At 34.0% G+C, this 19762-nt stretch overlaps 1 protein-coding gene across 1 annotated transcript in view; it reads left to right on the plus strand.

The window, feature by feature from the left end:
• Positions 1-19762, plus strand: part of Top2b (DNA topoisomerase II beta) — a 60194-nt gene that overhangs the window by 3021 nt on the left and 37411 nt on the right. The window contains exons 2-8 of the mRNA XM_010640179.3: positions 6425-6572; positions 6978-7148; positions 8322-8412; positions 9720-9783; positions 14970-15115; positions 16568-16665; positions 17455-17667. Of these exons, the coding sequence (XP_010638481.2) occupies positions 6425-6572; positions 6978-7148; positions 8322-8412; positions 9720-9783; positions 14970-15115; positions 16568-16665; positions 17455-17667 (931 nt within the window). The remainder of the gene's footprint in view (positions 1-6424; positions 6573-6977; positions 7149-8321; positions 8413-9719; positions 9784-14969; positions 15116-16567; positions 16666-17454; positions 17668-19762) is intronic.

Consider the following 19762-nt stretch of genomic DNA (forward strand, 5'->3'; position numbering starts at 1 on the left):
CCCCTGTTTTTTTCTGAGCTCCTGTCACATGGAGAATTGTTTTCTATCTTTTCACTTTCAGTCTATGGGCTTCTTTTTGCACTAGGTGTGTTTCTTGCATACAACATATTGTTGGATTTTGCTTCTTATTCCATTATGCCAGTCTATTTCTCTTGATTGGTGAATTGAGGCCATTGACATTGCTGGTTATAACTGATATGTACTGACTTATTATTGACATGTTATTGGCCTTTTGTTGACTCTTTTTTACTTTTTCACCTCCTTTTAATTTCTTGCCTTGCCTATTTGATTTGCTCTGTTGGGCCTCATGGTGTTGTTGCCTTCATTGTCTTTTTCTAGGATCTTGTTTAGAATTCCTTGTAGTGCTGGTTTGGTATTCATGTAATTTCTCAGGTGTTCTTTGTTGTGGAAGTGTCTTATTTCTACATCCATTTTGAAAGAGAGTTTTGCTGGATAAATCAGTCTAGATTGGAGGTTGTTCTCTTTTAGTACTTGAAATATCTCATTCCAGGCTCTCCTTGCCCCAAGGGTTTGTGTTGAGAAGTCTGCTGTGATTCTGATGTGCTTTCCTTTGTATGTGATTTGTTTCTTTTCTCTTATTGCTTGTAGTATTTTGTTCTTCTGTTGGGTTTCTGGGATTTTATTATATGTTTAGGTGTAGATTTTTTTTTTTTTTATTTTAGCTAGTTGGGGTCCTATATGCCTCGGTTATCTGAATGTCATATTCTTCCCCTCTGGGAAGTTTTCTGTCATTAATTCTGCGAACAGCTTTTTTAAGTCATTTGTGTTTTCTCCTGCTACTTCATGTATTCCTATCAGTCTTATGTTATTCTTCTTTGTGTCATCTAGGAGTTGTTGGATCGATTTCTCATGATCTCTTACTGTTTTTAAGAGAACTCTCATTTCATGGTCCCTGACTGCAATCTTATCTTCTGTATCTGAGAGTCTGTCATCACATTCTTTTATTCTGTTGCGTACACTTTCAATGGAGTGTTTAATCTCCTGGATATCTGTTTGAATCTGTTTTATGGATTCCTTTTCTTTCCTATGTTGGGCATTTATTTTTTCCATTTCTTTTTTATGCTGGACCTTCATGGCTTCTATCATGGTCCTGAGCTCATCTGTTTTTTTGTCAGTTTCTGCTCTAGAGTCTCAAATCACAACTTCCATTTTGCTCACTATCTCTATGATTATCTGGGAAATTATTTCTGTTTTGAATTTTTCTAGAGCCTGATTGATCTGTTTTGTTACTTCCTGTGCTTTGAGTTCAGGGTGTCCTGGTGGTTCACTGTCGGCCTTTTCATCCTCATTTGCCCTACTGTTTGCCATTGGTAAACTGGGAAGTCTGTCCTTGTGTCTTGCTTAAGTGTTTTCTCATTTTTATTTTTGTTGTCGGACTGTCCTTGGTCTAATCTCTGGATTATCACCCAAATCTTCCTGATATAGTTGCACCCTAGCTTCTGTATCTCTAATGATCCACAGACATTCTCATCTTCATAACATCAGAAAAAACAACTCATCAAATCAACTGCACTTCTTTATCCCAACTGATACAATCAGCAACACATTAAGATCAAGCACAACTTTGACACTGACCACCTGTGGTAGTCACTAGTCTATCGCCCTTAAATCATTTGAATTAAATTGAAATCAAGAAGCAGTCCAGAACATGTCTGCAGTGAACAAAATTTCAGTATAGTGTATTTACCATTTAATGGCTCAGACAGAGCGAGGACGCAAGACCCCTGATCTCAGTTAGCTGATGGCTGAACCCCATGACGATGACTGACCTCGGGCTGCAAGGCCCAGATTGAGTTCTCCAACCTTCTGAATGGTTGAACTCCACAACGTTCTATTACAGGTTTCCCACGTCCTTTCTTTAAAGATATTCAAAGTTGGGAACTCAGAAAAATACCCTTGATAACCACCTCTGCCTCTGCAGAGTGGGTCCAAAGACTGGCACAGTCAGGAGGTCTGAGAGTGCGGGGAGGGGGCTTATGGGGGTTCAGGGGCGCCTGCGCGGCTACCTTCCTGGCACTGGAGCGATGGCGTCTGGGTCGGGAGCAGGCGTGGCTCTCCTTTCCAAGGTGGATCGGGGCCCAGGCTACCTCTGGGTGCGTCAGTGATGGCGGCAGGGTCAGGAGCAGGTGTGGCTCTCCTCTCTTAGTCTGTTTTGTATAATGGTAAGTAAAGCTTTACTTGTATCTTATTTTTTTTCTCCAACTGCCCAATGTATGTCCTTTTTTGTTTTGTTTTGTTTTGTGCTGGGGACACTGAGCTACCTCTCCCATTTATTTTTTTTATTTTGAGACAGGGTCTTGCTAAGTTCCCCAGACTGGGCTGAAGCTTGAGATTCTCTTGCCTCCGTCTTCCTGGTGCTGAATTACAGGTGTATTACCCCCATGCTTGGTTGTCTCTTAACTGAGCATTTAAACCATTACATTTAAAGTAATTGATTATTAATAGGAAAGGACTGACTATTGTCATTTAAAAATTGTTTTCTATATGTTTTATGCCTTTTTGTGTATCTTTCCATCCTTCCTGTCTGTTTCTTTTTTTTGTTTTGTTTTGTTTTGATCGTATTGAGGATTGAATCCAGAACCTTCACACCAAGCTATCCATACTTTGTGGTTACCATCAAAATTACATAAAACATCTTAAAGGAATTATAATAAATTTTAATCTAATAGTCTTTTATAACAAAAAGGTATAGAACAGTCTATACCTTTATACTTCTGCCGTTCCCCCACTTTGTAATGCACAAATTATCTCTGTAAATCATTCAACATAGATTTTATGTTGTTTTTATTTTGTTTTAAAAACTTTATACTTTTTTGAGGTGGTACCAGAGATAGAAATCAAGACCTTGAGCTTGCAAGGTGTAGGCATGGTGCCACTGAGCTAAATCCCTGGTCCCTCATACTATATTTAAAAGTGATATGTGACTGGACATGGTAGCAGATGTCGATAATCCCAGCCACTGATGGGCAATTCTTCTGCCTCAGCCTAAGTTTGAGTCAGTCTAGGCAACTCAGTAAGATGCTATCTCAAACTAAAATAAAATGGACTGGGGATGTAACTCAGTGATAAGATTATATGCCTAGCATATGTGAGACCCTGGGTTCAGTCCTCAGAACTGCAAGAGAAAAGATGATCTGTACACCTGCATTATAGATGTAGAAGATTCTGTATTTGTTGATATCTTTACCTTTACTGGACAGTCTTATATTTTTGTATGGTTTTTGTATTGCTATTTTCTGTGCTTTTGGTTCAACTTGAAGGACTATCCACTTTCCTTCATAGGCAAACCTAGTGGTGGTGAATTTCCTTAGCTTTCGTCATTGAAAAAGTCTTAATTTTTCTTTCAGTTTTGAAGGGCATCTTTTGATACAGTATTCTTGGTTAGCAGTTTTTAACTTTCAGCACTTTGATTATATCATATCACCCGCCTTTAGCCTACAAGGTTTCTGTTAAGTAATTGGCTGATAATCCAATAGAAGCTTTCTTTTACATGATTATTTGCATAATTTTATGTTTCTGCTTTCATGATTCTCTGAGCTTTGACAGTTTGATTATTATGTGTCTCAGTATAGATCTCTTTAGATTTATGATTATTTAAGTTGTTTGAATTTCTTGAATTTGTATGTATATTTCTTTCCTCATATTTGGAAAGTTATCAGCCATTAGCTTTTCAAATAGGCTCTATAGTATTTTCTTTCTTTTAGGCTTCCATGATTTGTGTGTTATTTAGTGGACCATTAGTTCATTCGAGTTTCTCTTTCTTTTTTTCCCTTTAGACTTTCTTCCTTCTTTTTCCTTTTTTTCCCCTCCTCTGGTTTTGAAATTCCTATCTTCACATTTTCTGTTTTTTTTTTTTGTTTGTTTGTTTTTTGGGCAAGGTCAGTCCTGCTGTTGAGTCCTATTTTCAGTTGCATCCTTTAGTTTCAGAAATAATGTTTGGTTCTTCAAAGTTCAAAAAAATAAGTTTTGGGCCAGGCATTTAGCTCAGTGGTTCCGCTGCCTGCCTCGCAAGCCCAAGGACCCGAGTTTGATCCCTGGTACCAAAAAAAAAAAAATATTTTTTTCTCAATTTATCTATATTGTTACTGATTTTTTTGTCTGTTTTAACTTGTTGAGCATCTTCATAACAGTTGTTTTGGAATCTTTGGCCGATAATTCATATATCTTTAGGGTCAGTTTTTGGAGATTTAACTTCTTTGGAAGGGTAGTCATTTCCTTCTGTCTTGTTACTGTTAGGACCTTGGCATTTACAAGCTCAACTACCTTGCCAAGCTTTCTGTCTGCGTTCATCTTGGAAGGACTTTCTCCATCTGGTTAGTCTGTGTAGAGAATCCAGAGACTCCACAAACTTTTTGGGTCTGTGTCCTCTGTGGGATTGTGCATCAAACTTCATAATCCGAAAGATTTGTCTGGTATGTATTCAGGAGCATTGCCTTCTGTTTGCCATACTCTGTCCTGTTGCACATGCTGTCATAACATGGAACTGGAGCTCCATCTAGTGTCTAGATAGGGCACTGCAAATTCCTCGTGCTAGGCCAAATTATATTGTCTTTGTTCTTGATGATCCCCAGTCTAGCTCCCTCTTCCTATCAGTGCTTACATTCAGGCAAGAAAGAAACTAGTCTTTTGGGTAGTACTCCTGCTCTTTAACTGGAACTACCTCTTTCTTTCCCTAGGGAGAAGTTGGAAGATGGGAATTGCCTCCCAGTCTTCCCTTGCTGGGGGGTGCTGGGGGTGGGTTGAGGATAGGGATTGGACTTTAATGTGATTTTTGTGTTCACTGGGGTGTAGGGCCTCTTAAATGGTTTCTGGATTTCTCACAATATCTAATTCAGATATAGTGTGATTCCTTTTTTTTCTTGTGGAAGGAAAGTCGGAGTTTTCTATTTGGCCATCTTGCTGACATTATGCACATAGTTTCTATTTTTGATACATCCCCTTAAGAGAAATGACTTTCTTGAATTTAATATCAACCTGGTAGGTCCAATCCTACCAGAAAATTGCTTTTCTCATAGAACCATTTAGAAACACATGGAGGGAGGAAAAAGTGGCAGTTCTTTGGAGGAAATGGGAAAAGTGGTGAATTGTTGCAAAATGAATGAAGTAGAGCTTTATTCTGTTTCCATCCCCATGTGCCACTTACTGTAACTGGTCAGGGCTAAAAGCAGGAGTCCAAATTAGGTAGATGTGTGTCTCTGGTTAATACTGAAAATATTGTTTAAACTGAAATGCAATTTGTTTTGGAAGAGATACCTGGGTAAGAAAGATTTTACTTATATATCTATTATGTTAAGTTTGTTTCTACAAATCAGCTATTTAATTAAAAGGAAGAAGTGATTAAAATTTGGAGACCATCTAGTATTGCGTATTTTACAAATAAAATTTATACTTGCAGCTAGCTAGTTCATTACCTTTTGGCAGAAATAAAATATGGAAACCTTATGAAACAAGCACTGTCTTTTGTGCAAAACTTATTATTATTATTATTTTTTTTGAGACAGGGTCTCACTATGTAGTTGAGACTGACCTGGAACTCACTATTCAGCCCAGGCTGGTCTCTAACTCACAGCGATCCTCCTGCATCAGCCTCCCGAGTGCTGGGATTACAGGCATGTGCCACCATGCCTGACCTGTGCAAAACTTTTTAATTGACCCAATATTAATGGGTAAAGGTATAAATGAAAGAATATATAAGAATATGTAATGTCTAGTAAAACTATTTGTAATACTCTTTATTTTGATACATTACTGAGTCTCTAGTTTTATACGAAATTTCTGGCATTGGGAAATTGTAATTAATGTTTGAATTTCCTTAGGGTTTGTATGTTACTATTAATTGTCTTAGACTATTTGAAGGTGATACATTTTGATTTTTAAACATATAATGACATTCCAAAACTTTAAAGTTAATATGTTTATATCTAGGATCTGTATTTTAGTCATGTACCGCTTATTTACACAAAATCTTACTGTTAGTCTTTTATTTCTGCTAAAGTTTGCTTATGAAACATCTCTATTCTGTTTATTTAGTTATTTGTTGACTGAAGGATGGGCCATCATAATAACACTTTTCAGTGGGATGTCATATTAGCATCAGGGTATTCCGAAAGGAGAATGTTCTCTGATGCTATTAAAAAGACAAGGAAATATTTAGACTTGGGAACTTGATCTGGGGTCCTCATATGCTGTAGGAATGGTTAGCATTTGGATCACTAACCTCTGGTTCCTTGGAACTGGCAGAAAACATACAGTTGTATGATGCCTTCAGAACTGATACTGGCATAACCCTCAAATGTGTGGAATTTGACTTTGTGAACTGCTGTGTTCAGCCATGTCAGTGGTGGTTAACTGCACAGGTTAACATTTTGTGTAAGTTATTTTTGCATTTCCTTACTATCTCCAGTAACTTCATTGCTGTGGAACTAATTCATGTATGTGTCTTGCTGCTGGGTGGTTCTGAACAGCTTGGGCTCCAGCAGCATGGGACAGTCCTCCCATCACGTGGGACTCAGTGGGACAGTGGTGCATATACCACCATGGGTCAAGCCGGGGTGAATGTGTTAATGACAGCTAAACTACCATCTGGAAGCTTTTGGGACCCATCATTGAGATTCTAAAGCCTGATCGGAACATGCATTTATTGGGAAGTGTTGAGGAACACAAAATTAACTTGATATATTAATATATAACATTGGGAACTACTTGTATTCTGGATTGAATACGTGAAAGCTGTTCTAGTGATTCTGGTAACTATGTATATTCACATTTTGGACTTAGAACTACAGTTTCATATTATAAAAATAACTAGATTATCAGTAGGTAGACCTTTCTTTGTTCTTTAGGACTTAAATATCAATGGGTCTAAAGATAATTTTTCTCCTATAAAAAGAACTCATGTCCATACACAGTTTACCCCATGGTAGGTTATTTAAATTGGGTTTTTTGGTTAATTTTAGACTCTTTTTGATCAGAACAATGCTGCGAGAAAAGAAGAGTCAGAAGCTTCAAACAAAAATGATTCTTCAAAGAAGTTGTCTGTTGAGAGAGTGTATCAGAAGAAGACACAACTTGAACACATCCTCCTTCGTCCTGATACATATATTGGATCAGTGGAGCCACTGACACAGGTAATTCTTGGCTAACATTGACTGAAATTAGATGTGCATTCATACTTACTCTTAAATATATTGATAAAGTAATTGTGATTATATGCTTCGCAAGTTCATAGTTTCACGTCTCTGTGATCACAAGTAAAGCAGGGAGAGAAATTTTGAAGAAGCAGAAATGCCTTCATTTTATTCTGAAGGTAAAAACTATCAGAAGAAAGAAGTTTGAAGAAAATGGTGCCATCTGGACTTTTTCAGGGCTCATGCTGTGGATTACTTTAATGATAGTACCTCCTAGGATTTATACATATTCACTAATAATTGATGCTTACTATTGGTTTGTCTTAAACATATTTTGTTTGATTTTTTTTTTATTTTTTTTTTTTTTTTTGTACCGGGAATCAAACTCGGGTCCTTGTGCTTGTGAAGCAGGCAGCAGAACCACTGAGTAAATCCCCAACCCCTATTGTTTGACTCTTAAAAGCATTCACTTCCCAAAATTGTTATCTCTTTTTTGTTTGTTTGTTTTTTGTCTTTTGTTGAAAGTTTCAGTGTATTTAACTTGCTGATCTCTAGACTAACATGCTCTGAGATTTGAAGCCAGGATTCTGAGTCCAAACTCATGCTTTATTTATATTATTTTACTTTGTTACTTATATTACAGAAAAATATAAAGCATGAAGTAAAGTGTAAACCAAAGATGTTTTTATATTTTTCTGTTTTATCTATGTAGTTTTCAATGACTTTTGGTGCTTTATTGATAGAGGATAGGGAGATCTTAGGAATTTTATTTCGCATCCTCATTGTTGTAGGAATGGTTAGTTAGGATCACCAACCTCTACTTTGGAACTGGCAGAGAAACTGAAATCATAGGTTTTTCTTTGTTTCACTGCTGTTATTTTCTGGTTTTGAGGATTAAACCCAGGGCCTCCTGTGTGCTATGCATGAACTCTAGCACTGAGCTATGTCCCTGGCCCTTGTGCCTTGTATTAAAGCTAGCTTTGTGTATGAATGAAAATGTGGACTACCTACAAAACGAACAACTTCTCATTTCTGAAATTATTTAAATCTAGTATGAATGGTAAAACTCATTATAGCTGCAATTGCATATATTCTACTTTGGAAGTCTAACTGCCTAGAGTAAAACTGAAGGATTTATGAATAAAGTATTTTTTAATTTTTCCCTTGATACAGTTGATGTGGGTGTATGATGAAGATGTAGGAATGAACTGCAGAGAGGTTACCTTTGTTCCAGGTTTATACAAGATCTTTGATGAAATTTTGGGTAAGTAGTTGCTTAGGATGTGATATATCTGTTTCTATTAATGTCATTTCAATGTCCCCTGTATTTATAACCCTAGACTTCCAGTATAAATTTTAAAGGTATATCTCTAGCTTTTATGTTGAAATATTCTTCAGAAAATTTGCAATGCTAGCTATAATATTTTCATGTCTGTGCTTCATATCTTTGTGTTTCAATTTATTTTTCTATAAAATGATTGTGTTTTATTGGTAGCTCTAAGTTGCTTTGTATTCCTGTATGTCTAATCATTTGGGATTTGCTTGTCCCATAGTTACTTGACAGGAGGGTAGATTCTGTGAGTTGGATGTGAGAATGTAAATTTTTGTTTTTTACTACAAGTCGGGTATTCTAAATGCTATTTGTCTTTTCCAAGTCATATAATGAAATTACAATGAAGTGTTAATGCCAAATAGATTCCTAGGAAATGGTTCCTAGAGAAAGTTTGTACTTTGGAAATATCTACACAGTGTTTGTGAGGAACATATTCCTTCCATGGTTGAAGTTCAACTTGTCAGCTAGTTTGTGTTCAGGTTTTCTTAAGGCAGTAAATGAAAGCAGAAATATTTTTATCTTCAACTTTAGTGTGTATGATTTGGCATTTTGATTCCTGATAGTGTTAAACACTTTAATTAAAAAATAACTGATTGAGGGCCGGGGATTTAGCTCAGCGGTTTGGTGGCCTGCCTCGCAAGCGTGAGGACCTGAGTTCAATCCCCGGTACAAAAAAAAAAACAAAAACTGATTGGTTTCAGTTGAATCCACATATAAAATCGCTAGTACATTGAAGGAGATTGAGAGAAAGTATTTGTAACCAAGTTAAAATATAATTTTTTTTTTTTTTTTGGTACTGGGGATTGAACTCGAGTCCTTGTGCCTGTGAGGCAGGCAGTGGAACCACTGAGCTAAATCCTGGCTGAAGTTAAAATATAATTAAAACAAAATTTATACATCAGACTTAAGGGATTTTAGTTTGTGTTTTTTGATGCTGGGTATTGAACTCATTCTAGATAAGCCCTCTACCACTGAGCTATAGCCGTGGCCCTTATTTATTTTTATATGCCATGAAAACACCCCCCTCCTTTTTTGTGGTGCAAAACATGACAATAATTTGGTATGGTGTAAAAGTTAACAGTTTTGTTTAGAAAGTAAGAATTTTTAGAAATTAGAAGTAATTTGCGGTAACTATTACTGTACATAGACATTTATGTTAGTGAAGTATAGTTGTGTCCATATATTCGTTAATATAACTTTGTATATTTTATTACTCATTGAGATATTTAATTTTATAGTTAATGCTGCTGACAATAAGCAGAGGGATAAGAATATGACCTGTATTAAGGTTTCTATTGATCCGTAAGTATATTTCAAGTTTAAATTTTTAGCTGTATTTTTTAAGGTAATCTCAACTTAAGAATAGTTCTCAAATGTGTAATGAATATGGTTAGTACATTATTGTTTTCCTGTTGCTGCAGACTTCATTTTTGCCTTTCTTTTCCATCATTTTATAAGTTTTCCAAAAAAAATACTTCCTTTTAGGAGCTGTTTGAGATTATTTTTCTTTGATGCTCTTGATGCAGTTTTAGTGTCTAGAATATAGTCACTCTATCTTTCCTTCTTATCTTACTTCAAGAGTTAAGACTAAGGGCTAGTAGTGTTCTATCTGAGTTAAATTTATTTTTTATAATTGTCCTTTGGATTTTCCATTTATGACATGGTTTAATTATAGACTGTTGGTATTATAGAATATATACCAGGTGTTTAGCTAATTAGATTTCACTATGGTTATGCTTTAAAAATAAACACATACTTACATATATGTAAGGATGATAATCGTAACTAAATTTATTTGGTACTTAATGGTGATCAGATATCCAGTTATTTTAAAAAATTTATCTCCACCTCATTTTATCTCTCAGCTAGAAAATTATTTTAACATACAACAAAAACTTAGGTCTTCTAAGGAAAAAAGGATGGAGATATGATATATTTTCATATTTTACTTTTTGTTATTGTTTATAAATCATTGCTGAAAAGTTATTGAGTCTCTTCTTTCCCTGAATTTTACATGTATTTAAAGTTTGTAATAGGCAAACATTTTGTGAGAAATTGCAGATTTTTAAAAATTTTACCTGTTAACACTTTGACTTTATTGAATTTCTTCCTATAAACATTCTTTTTTTAACTACATATACCTCAGTGTTTCTCTGTTACGTATTAAAGTTAAGTGCATTTTAGAATTACAACTTTATATGTTAGATTTCTAATTTAAGACATTATTTTAAAGCAGAAGTCAAAAGGGAAAGTGTGCTTCTATGTATTTCATTTAATTGACCTAATTTTCTCTATTATTTTTTTATCTTTGACTTTCAACGTTTTTGTACAGCAGGGTTTTCTTCTTTGTGCATATGTGTACCTAACATCTTGTGTGAAGAAGAAGTTAAATTTTTATTTTGGTACCTGGGATAGATCTCGGGACCTTGCACTTGGAAGGCAGGTGGCAGCACCACTGAGCTAAATCCCTGGCCTGAGGAGGTTAAATTTTAATAGCTATCCAAATTGAGTTAGGTCTTTTTTAATTCCATGGTATTCTTTGACATAAGTATAAAAAAGAAGTAATGTCATTATAAAAGGTATATAAATAGACTAGGAAGGCTTACCATGAAGAATTTGAGAGAACTTAGAGAATTTGAAGCAATTTTTTTATGGGGTGTCAAAAATCATTACGTAATGTAAGATGATGATTAGTTTTGAAATAGTTTACTTGCTGGCATCTAATTAAAACCAAACAGCTAGTGGTGCAGCTTAGTGGTCAAGAAAGTACTTAATGTACTTGAGGCACGGAGTTTAGTCCATAGCTCAAGAACTAAACACACATATATGGGAAGAACATTTAAGCGAGTTCTGCTTCAGTAGCCCAAGTATTCTCATTCATTTGGGATCAAAACTTCGAAGCTAGCTTTTAAGTAGTAATACAGATTTGTGTGTGTGTGTGTGTGTGTGTGAGCGCGTGCGCATGCACGCATGCGCGCACACACACACATATAAATATTTTTTTAAACCAGAGATTGAGCTCGGGACCTTGTGCCTGTGAGGCAGGCATGGTGACACTGAGCTATTTAGATGTATTTTATTAAGCAGATAGGATCGCAATATATACTTTATTTCTGTTGTATTGTGAACACTTTTTTTTTTCCTCATTGAGTTTATTGGTACATTTTAGGTATACAGTACAGTTAATTCATTATTGGGATCTTGTACCTTTACATGACAGGTCTTGGTTCTCATTTTTTCCCCTTATCCCTGCCCTCCCTTCACCCCTCCTCCCCTCCCCCTTTACAAACACTTCATTTCCATTTTTTCATTTTCTCAGTTTTTTTCCCTTATTAGCTTTCTCCTACTCTTCCCACTTTCCCTACACCTTTAGCTCCTTTCTTCCTATTTCACATTGTCCATTATATCATTAGGATCTTATGTACTATTACAGTTTATTCACACCAGAGAAACTATTCGGTATTTACACATGTGTGATTCATTTATTTCACTTAGGAGTATATCCTCAATATGTATCCATTTTCCTATGAATGATGCTCATTTCTCATTCTTTATGGCTGAGTAATATTACATTTTATAGAAAAACCACATCTTCTTTATCCAGTTTCCAACTGATGGGCAAATGGGCTGTTTCCAAGTTTTAGCTATTACAAACTGTCCCACTATAAACATAGGTGCGTGTATATCTCTGTGATATGATTCTTTTAATTCTTTTGGAAAGATACCCAGCAGAGGGATAGCTGAGTCAAATGGAATCTCTAGTCCCAGGTCTTTGAGGTATCTCCATATTGATTTTAAAACACTTCTTAACATAGATCCTCATTCATTTATATAAATCTTAATTATTTTTAAACTATTCTCTGGTATTGATGGTAATAAATTTTGACAATAATTTAACCTGTAATCTCTTCAGTTGATGGATATTGGTGTGTATATTGTTTTCAGTGTTTCTTTTTAGTTTAATTTTCAAACTTTGTCACGTATTGAAAACAGTATCTTTATTCATATTTCTGTGAAGATTATTTAAAGATTATTAATGGAGCAAAGAATACAGTTACAGAATATGGAATACAATTTTAGAGGTGCTGAAAAAAATAGATCTTGGAAGTGATATATATTGAAATTTTTTAATATAGGTGCCTATAATGGGAAATTTCCCTTTTCATACTCAGAGAGACTTACTAGATGTCAGAGATATGAAGCTTTATATACTTGAAATTGTGATGGAAATAATGCTTATTTTGACTATAGTACAATTTATCCTAAATAAGATAAAACACTTTTTTTTCACTTACAGTACCTTTTGTATAATTTTGAGACATTAAAAAATCTATAATTTTCTTTTTATTTCCTTCATAATTCTTCTTTACTAATTTTAAAGTCCATGATAGTTCTTATAGAATATAGGTGCTTAATCAATTATAGGTAAGCTCAAGCTAGGACTATCTGGAAGTCTAAAAAGTAGTGCAGTGCATGGCCTTTGTTTCTAAGGTCCAATGTTTTTACCTCTGGAATTCGGATACACATTTCAGTAGGCAGTTTGAGATGTTTATGTATTTAAATGTTCAGTTGTGTATTTTTTTTTTTTTTGAGGTAACAGGGATCAAATTCAGGACCTTGTGCTTACAAGGCAAGCGCAGTGCCAATGAGTTAAATCCCCTGCCCTCAGTTGTGTATTCTTGAGACTTTACTTGTGAGAAAACCTAATTCTGTCATGAAGTCCCCAGTAAATAATTTAGACTTTTCTTAGCCTCAATATAAAGATTGGAAAACATTGTTAAAAATTTAGGGGAGAACTGAAGTCATAAGCTGATCCTTGAAGCTTGAATGAAATTAGGGTAGACAAAGGAAAGAAGAAAAACACATTATGAACAAGAGAAAGACTAATGAACAAAGAAATGGAAGAATTAGGAATGAATGTGGATAAGTAATAAAACTGAACTGAAGGAAAAACGGGATTCATGATGTGCAATACCGAGAACTGTATGTGGCTACAGTTAGGAATACACATAGTGGGCCTTTGATGTGTAGTAAAGGACTTTTAAGCTTGATTTTATTAAAAGCTACTGTGTTCTAGAGCCAAAAATAAATGGTATTACGAAAGCTTATTTATGTAAAATACATCATATTTATGTAAAATATATGTAGAATGACTAACAAAGGGACATTTAACAGTAATCAGTGTTTAAGGTGGTACTAGTTTTGTGTGTGATCATAAATTGGCATTTGGAATTAAGAAAGGAATGATACTGCCAAGAAATGAATTCAGTAGGATAAATTAGTAAGATTTGATGATTCATAATTCTAGAGAATGATTAAGAGAAAATAAAAAATGACATTGAAATGTGAACCTAACAAAGAGAAGGGAGGCTCTGTGTGGGCATTAAGAGAAAAGAAAAGGTGGTTGCTGGTTTGGGAGGGATGATGATGTGTTAAAAATTTCGTTAAACTTTTTTATTTAATTATCCCAGAAATCCTTGATTTGCACTTTTATAATTTAATTGTTTGGTATAACTACTTCTAATAACTCTTATGAGACTAAGGTGTATTTAAGTGAAACTGTGTGCCTAAGAAAAATTGTGAATCAGGCTGGCAAATGAGTTTTTAAGATGATTCTTAGTATTCGCTATGAAAGTCTTGTTTCTTTGATTCTTAAGTGGATAAAAGTATCCTATTACTGAAAGCAATATAGTAGGTGAAAATTCCCATTGAGACTACTGCCACTGTAAGTGAAGTTCCTGTTACCTGCAGAAGCCTCTATCTCATACTTCCAGGAGTTAAAATTAATGATTTTAATGTAGGAAATTTAAAAGATCTAAAATAGGTAATATCTATATATTTAAAAATCATTAAAATTTATTTATGACAATGATCGGCATGACATGAACAACATGTAACATTAGGTTGAGAATGAGACGCATTTTAGGCTGTTTGTCCCCTTTTCATCTGTTAGGTAATGAAGGTAGGAAGTGAAAATGGTAACAGCCACTCGCTCTGCAGAACTTGTAGTACACAGATGGAATCAAGCAGAAAGATTGTGGTTTGGGCATATGAAAAGAAAACTGAATCAGTAGTTGATTTCTTATAAAAGTGTGTTCCTTTTATTTTTTTCTGGGAGGTTGAGGAGTTTATTCTCCTGAGAAATTTTGTGTCATTACCTGGCAGTGATCCTAGTGATCTTAGTGATCCTAGGCTGAGTTATGACTCAGATTGAAACAAATGTACTCACCAAGTATTTTCTTGAGAGATAAATCAATGTCTTCCATTTGATAATGGCTAGTATCCAGCTTATACTTGTTCAGGTTTTTTTTTGTTGTTGTTTGTTTTTTTTTTTGTTGTTTTAGTACTGGGGATTGAACAGGACCTTGCACTTGCGAGGCAGGCAGTGGCACCACTGAGCTAAATCCCTGGCCCTGGGTAACTTTGCTTTTTATGGAAATTAACGTATATTTAGTTGTAAACTGTAACCTCTACTTGTTTATTTGCAGTGAATCTAATATTATAAGCATTTGGAATAACGGAAAAGGCATTCCAGTAGTAGAACACAAAGTAGAGAAAGTTTATGTTCCAGCTTTAATATTTGGACAGCTTTTAACATCCAGTAACTATGATGATGATGAAAAAAAAGTTACAGGTAAAGTCTGAGTAGAATTTTGATTGAAAATTAATTTTCCTACTATGAAATCTCTGACTTTCTGTTTTATGTAAACTATTACAATAGAGATCTATATAGTTTTGTTGTAAGAAAATCTTTTTCAGAGTTTATTTATAAAAAATTGTCATGTGTATTAATTATATAGTCTGACAGTATCATTTCAAAGTTAGATAATACATTTATTTATATGAGAACTGGTGGAACTCTATCCTAGTTAACAGTTTGAATTTTAAGTTAGATGAGAGTACTATAAATGTGTAGTATACAAATTTGTTATTACATAATCACATGGTTTTTAGTAAAATTACTTTTAAACTTGGCAAGATTTGAAAATCTGGGCTCTGTAAATAAAGTGGAAAGTGCTTTGACCAAAATTGAATGTTTTCTTATTTAATTTTGTTGCTGAAGTATGTTGATTGTTTCTTTTACAAACCAAGGCTCTGGGAAAGAAAGTTCAAATTTCATACTCCCGTAGACTTAACTGAGTCATGAGAGCTACCAAGTTTAACTTTTATTGAAATTGTGATAAAGGTACTAGATTTACAAAATCTGTTTTAATTGTACCTATATGTGCTAAATCTTATCTTTCTTTTTTTTTCTTTTTATTGAATTTATTGGTACAATCTAGATATACAATACAGTTACATTCATTATTGGGATCCTGTACCTTTACATGAGAGGTCTTGCTTGATTCCCATTTTTTCCCTTGTCCCTGCCCTCCCTTCACCCCTTCCTCCCCTCCCCATTTACAAACACTTTATTTCCATTTTTACAATTTCTCATATTTTTTTCCTCTCCTTTATTACCTTCCCCCCCCTTCCCACTTTCCCTACACCTTTAGCCCTTTACTTCTATTTCACATTATTAATTCTCTCATTAGGATCCTGTGTACTATTATAATGTTTCACACCAGAGAAACTTTTCAGTATTTCAGTTAAAGAAGTCTCTGTATGAACATTAAAAATAGGGAATCCTAAAATAAAACTAAAAAGGAAAGTAAAAGAGAAAAGGCAATGGTGTAAGATTAAAATAATCCTTAGTTCTGAAGCTGAAAATGGTCCCTGAACATATTTAAATTACTTCTTGCTCTTAGTCTTATTCTTTTTGTTCATTATTTAGAGAATACTTCATTAGTTTCTGTAATCAAACCCATGTAGATATGACCTTACATATTTAATACAGTGTGATACCCCTGTACACATGGAAAAAAAAAATTAACATTTCTAGACCAATATGGCTGTCAATTTCTGTACAATGCCAGCTCAACACAGTATTATCTTTCTTTAAATAAATCTGAATATACTTAGGAATACTCAATGAAGACCTGATAAGATAATGCATTAAGTAGAAATGTTTTGTGAGACTTGTCCTATGTGACAAATTTCTTTAAAATCACTTTCATTACATCTTTGCCATTTGTTTGTTTTACAGGTGGCCGCAATGGTTATGGTGCAAAACTTTGTAATATTTTCAGTACAAAGTTTACAGTAGAAACTGCTTGCAAAGAATACAAACATAGTTTTAAACAGGTATGTTTCTTTTTTAAAATAATGTTATATTTTTGCTGAGATAATAGAATCTTAGATACATTGTAGTGATACTTGTATGATTTGTTGTTTGTTGTTAAGCATTAAATAAGTTACAAGAGTAAGGAGATTTCATTAAACCTACCTCTCTATCATTCCTTTAAAACAAAATGCTTTATTTGACATTTTTAGTCAAGTATTAGTAAAAATATTCTAAATCTTATAGATTCATTTCAATGCAACCACTTTCCATGTTTGAACAAATTCTTGTTAAATCATATATTCATACTTAAAATTTTTCGCACATCTCTGAAAATAGTTTGATATTTTATGTAAGCTAAAATAGATTTGCCAGAAAGAGCATCATTCCTTTTTATTTTTATAAAACTCTATATGATAGGGCCAGGGATTTAGCTCAGTGGTTCCACTGCCTGCCTCGCAAGTACAAGGTCCCAAATTTGATCCTGGTACAAAAACAACAACAACAACAAAAACTCTATATGATATGTTGAAGACTTTGAAAGATATTTTACTACCAGTATGTAAAAGTATAGTTTATTTTCAACGTGAGGTTTTAAAAATGGTAATAGCCACAAATTTTTCCTATTTTTAGTTTTAAGGATTCGTTTGGTTTGTTATAAACATAGAAAAAGAAATTTTATACACACACACACACACACACATACGTATACATACATGGTTATAGTGACAGTAAATTAAAGACTCAGAATTGTTGTGTATTATGAAATGTAGAATATGGTAGAAACACATGAATATTTTTTATTTTTAAAGACATGGATGAATAATATGATGAAGACTTCTGAAGCGAAAATTAAACATTTTGATGGTGAAGATTATACATGCATAACATTCCAACCAGATCTGTCTAAATTTAAGATGGAAAAACTTGACAAGGATATTGTGGCCCTCATGACCCGAAGAGCATATGATTTGGCTGGTTCATGTAAAGGGGTCAAGGTCATGTTTAATGGAAAGAAACTGCCAGTAAGTGTTTTCTAAAATAGTTCAGAACAATGTTATTTTGTAGACAAGATATAGCTGGATCTCATTTTTTAAATATAATTTGATACTCTCTTTAAACTTATGTGTTTGGGTTATTCTCATTTAAACTAATTGTTGATATTTGTATTAAAGCTATTATCTTGTTAACTGATTTACACTGTATTCCTTGTATTTGTTTTTTCTTTTTTTTTTTTTGTTTCTTGGTCCTCTTATTCTGTTTTTTCTGATTGTAATTGAGCATTTAAAAATCAAACTATCTTCCCTATTCACTTAACCATTTTCAAAATCCTTTTTAGCAGATTCCGTGGGGTTTACACTAAACACATTTTTCTAAATGGCTTTAGTCCACCTTTAATATTTTACTTCATGTATAGTGAAAGGATTTTATATCATTGTAACTCTAGTTCCTCTCTTCAATTCCCTGTGTCATTGCCATCATTTCACTTTTAGATAGGCTGTCAGCATCAGATGGAGAACAGAATGAGAAAGAAGAAATGTTTTTTTAAAATCACAAAAAATTGCAAAATAGTGACATTGTTTTTCCTTTACTCAGTTTTCTTAGAGCAATCAGAAAATACAACAAAAGATTATACTGTACATTCATTTATTCCATTTCCAATGCTCTTAATTTGTTGGTGTGTATCTTAGTTTCTGATTTTTTTCACTTTTGGGTCTCGCTTTATTGCCTAGACTGGCCTAGAACCCCAGGATAAAGCAGTCTTCCTGTTCCATCCCTTGAGCAGGAGACTACAGACGTATACCACTGGGCCTGGTTTCATTTTCTGCTGTTAACCATGTTTCCTTCTGCATGAAGATTTTCCTTTACTATTTCTTGTAGAACAGCTGGCAATGAGTTTCTTCTACTTTTGCCTAGAAAGTCTGTCTTTCTTTAATTTTCAAGGATATTTTCTCTTATAGATACACTGTAGTTGACAGTGGCTTTCTTTCAGCACTTTAATGATGTCTCTGCATTGTCTTTTTGCTTGCATGATTCATGGTTAAAAGGCTGCTGTGTTTTTAATTGTGTATCTTGCTTAGTACGGGATTACTTGTTTCTCTGGCTGTCTTAATTTTTTTTCTATTTGTTGATTTTTTTTTTTTTTTTTTTTTTTTTTTTTTTTTTTTTTTTTTTTTTTTTTTTGGTACTGGGGATCGAACTTGGGTCCCTGCGCTTGCAAAGCAGGTGGTGGAACCACCCTTGTTTTGCTTTTTAAATATCACATGCTTATGTATGTGGTAGTTATTTTTGTTTTCATTTATCTTGGTGTCTTTTGAGCTGCTTGGATATATTGTATCTGTCAGTAATTTTGGAAAAATTTTAGGTATTTCTTCAAATGTTTCTTCTGACCTGTTTCTTGTATATGTATAATTTTACCATTTGGTATTATTCCAAGCTTTTGAATTGTCTCTTTTGTCAACCTATTCTTTGTGTTTCAGTTTAATTTCTTTTGTCATCTTCAAGATAATTTTTATTTTCTTCCACTGCCTCAAGTCTACTACTTAGCCTGTCAAAGATATTCTTCATATCTTCTGTTTTTGATTTTTAGCATTTCCATTTGAATCTTAATTTCCATTATCTGCTGAGGTTACATGTTGCTACCTTTTCCACTAGAGGATGTAATATAATTATAGTTATTTTAAATGCTGTGCCTGATACATACTTCAACCTATGTGATATATTTGATTCTGATTGCTTCTCAGAATTTTTTCTTGCATTTTGATATGTCTGAAAGTTTTTGTTGAAAATTAGATATGTAATATGGAGCAGTAGATACTGAGGTGAATTTTTAGTGTGGGACTTAATCTATCCAAGAATTGGAATGTGAAATTGAAATTGTTCCTGTCTGCTGTGCATACCAGGGGCTTTCAAATTCCTCATTTCTGCTTTCCTCTTTCTTGTAACTTTTCCAGCTAAAATCTACTGTTGTTATTGAAGCCTTGTTTTGCTTGGTAGGGGAGGTTATGTGTAATGTCTGATTAAATCTCTTTCGATGGCACAGTGAGCTTGTGTCTCATGGATTTGGCTTCTGAAGTGTTTGTGCCCATCCTCAATAGATAGATATATATATATTATATA

The sequence above is a fragment of the Fukomys damarensis genome, unplaced genomic scaffold (assembly GCF_012274545.1).
Source record: "Fukomys damarensis isolate Sample0158 unplaced genomic scaffold, DMR_v1.0_HiC HiC_scaffold_28, whole genome shotgun sequence".
NCBI lineage: Eukaryota > Metazoa > Chordata > Mammalia > Rodentia > Bathyergidae > Fukomys > Fukomys damarensis.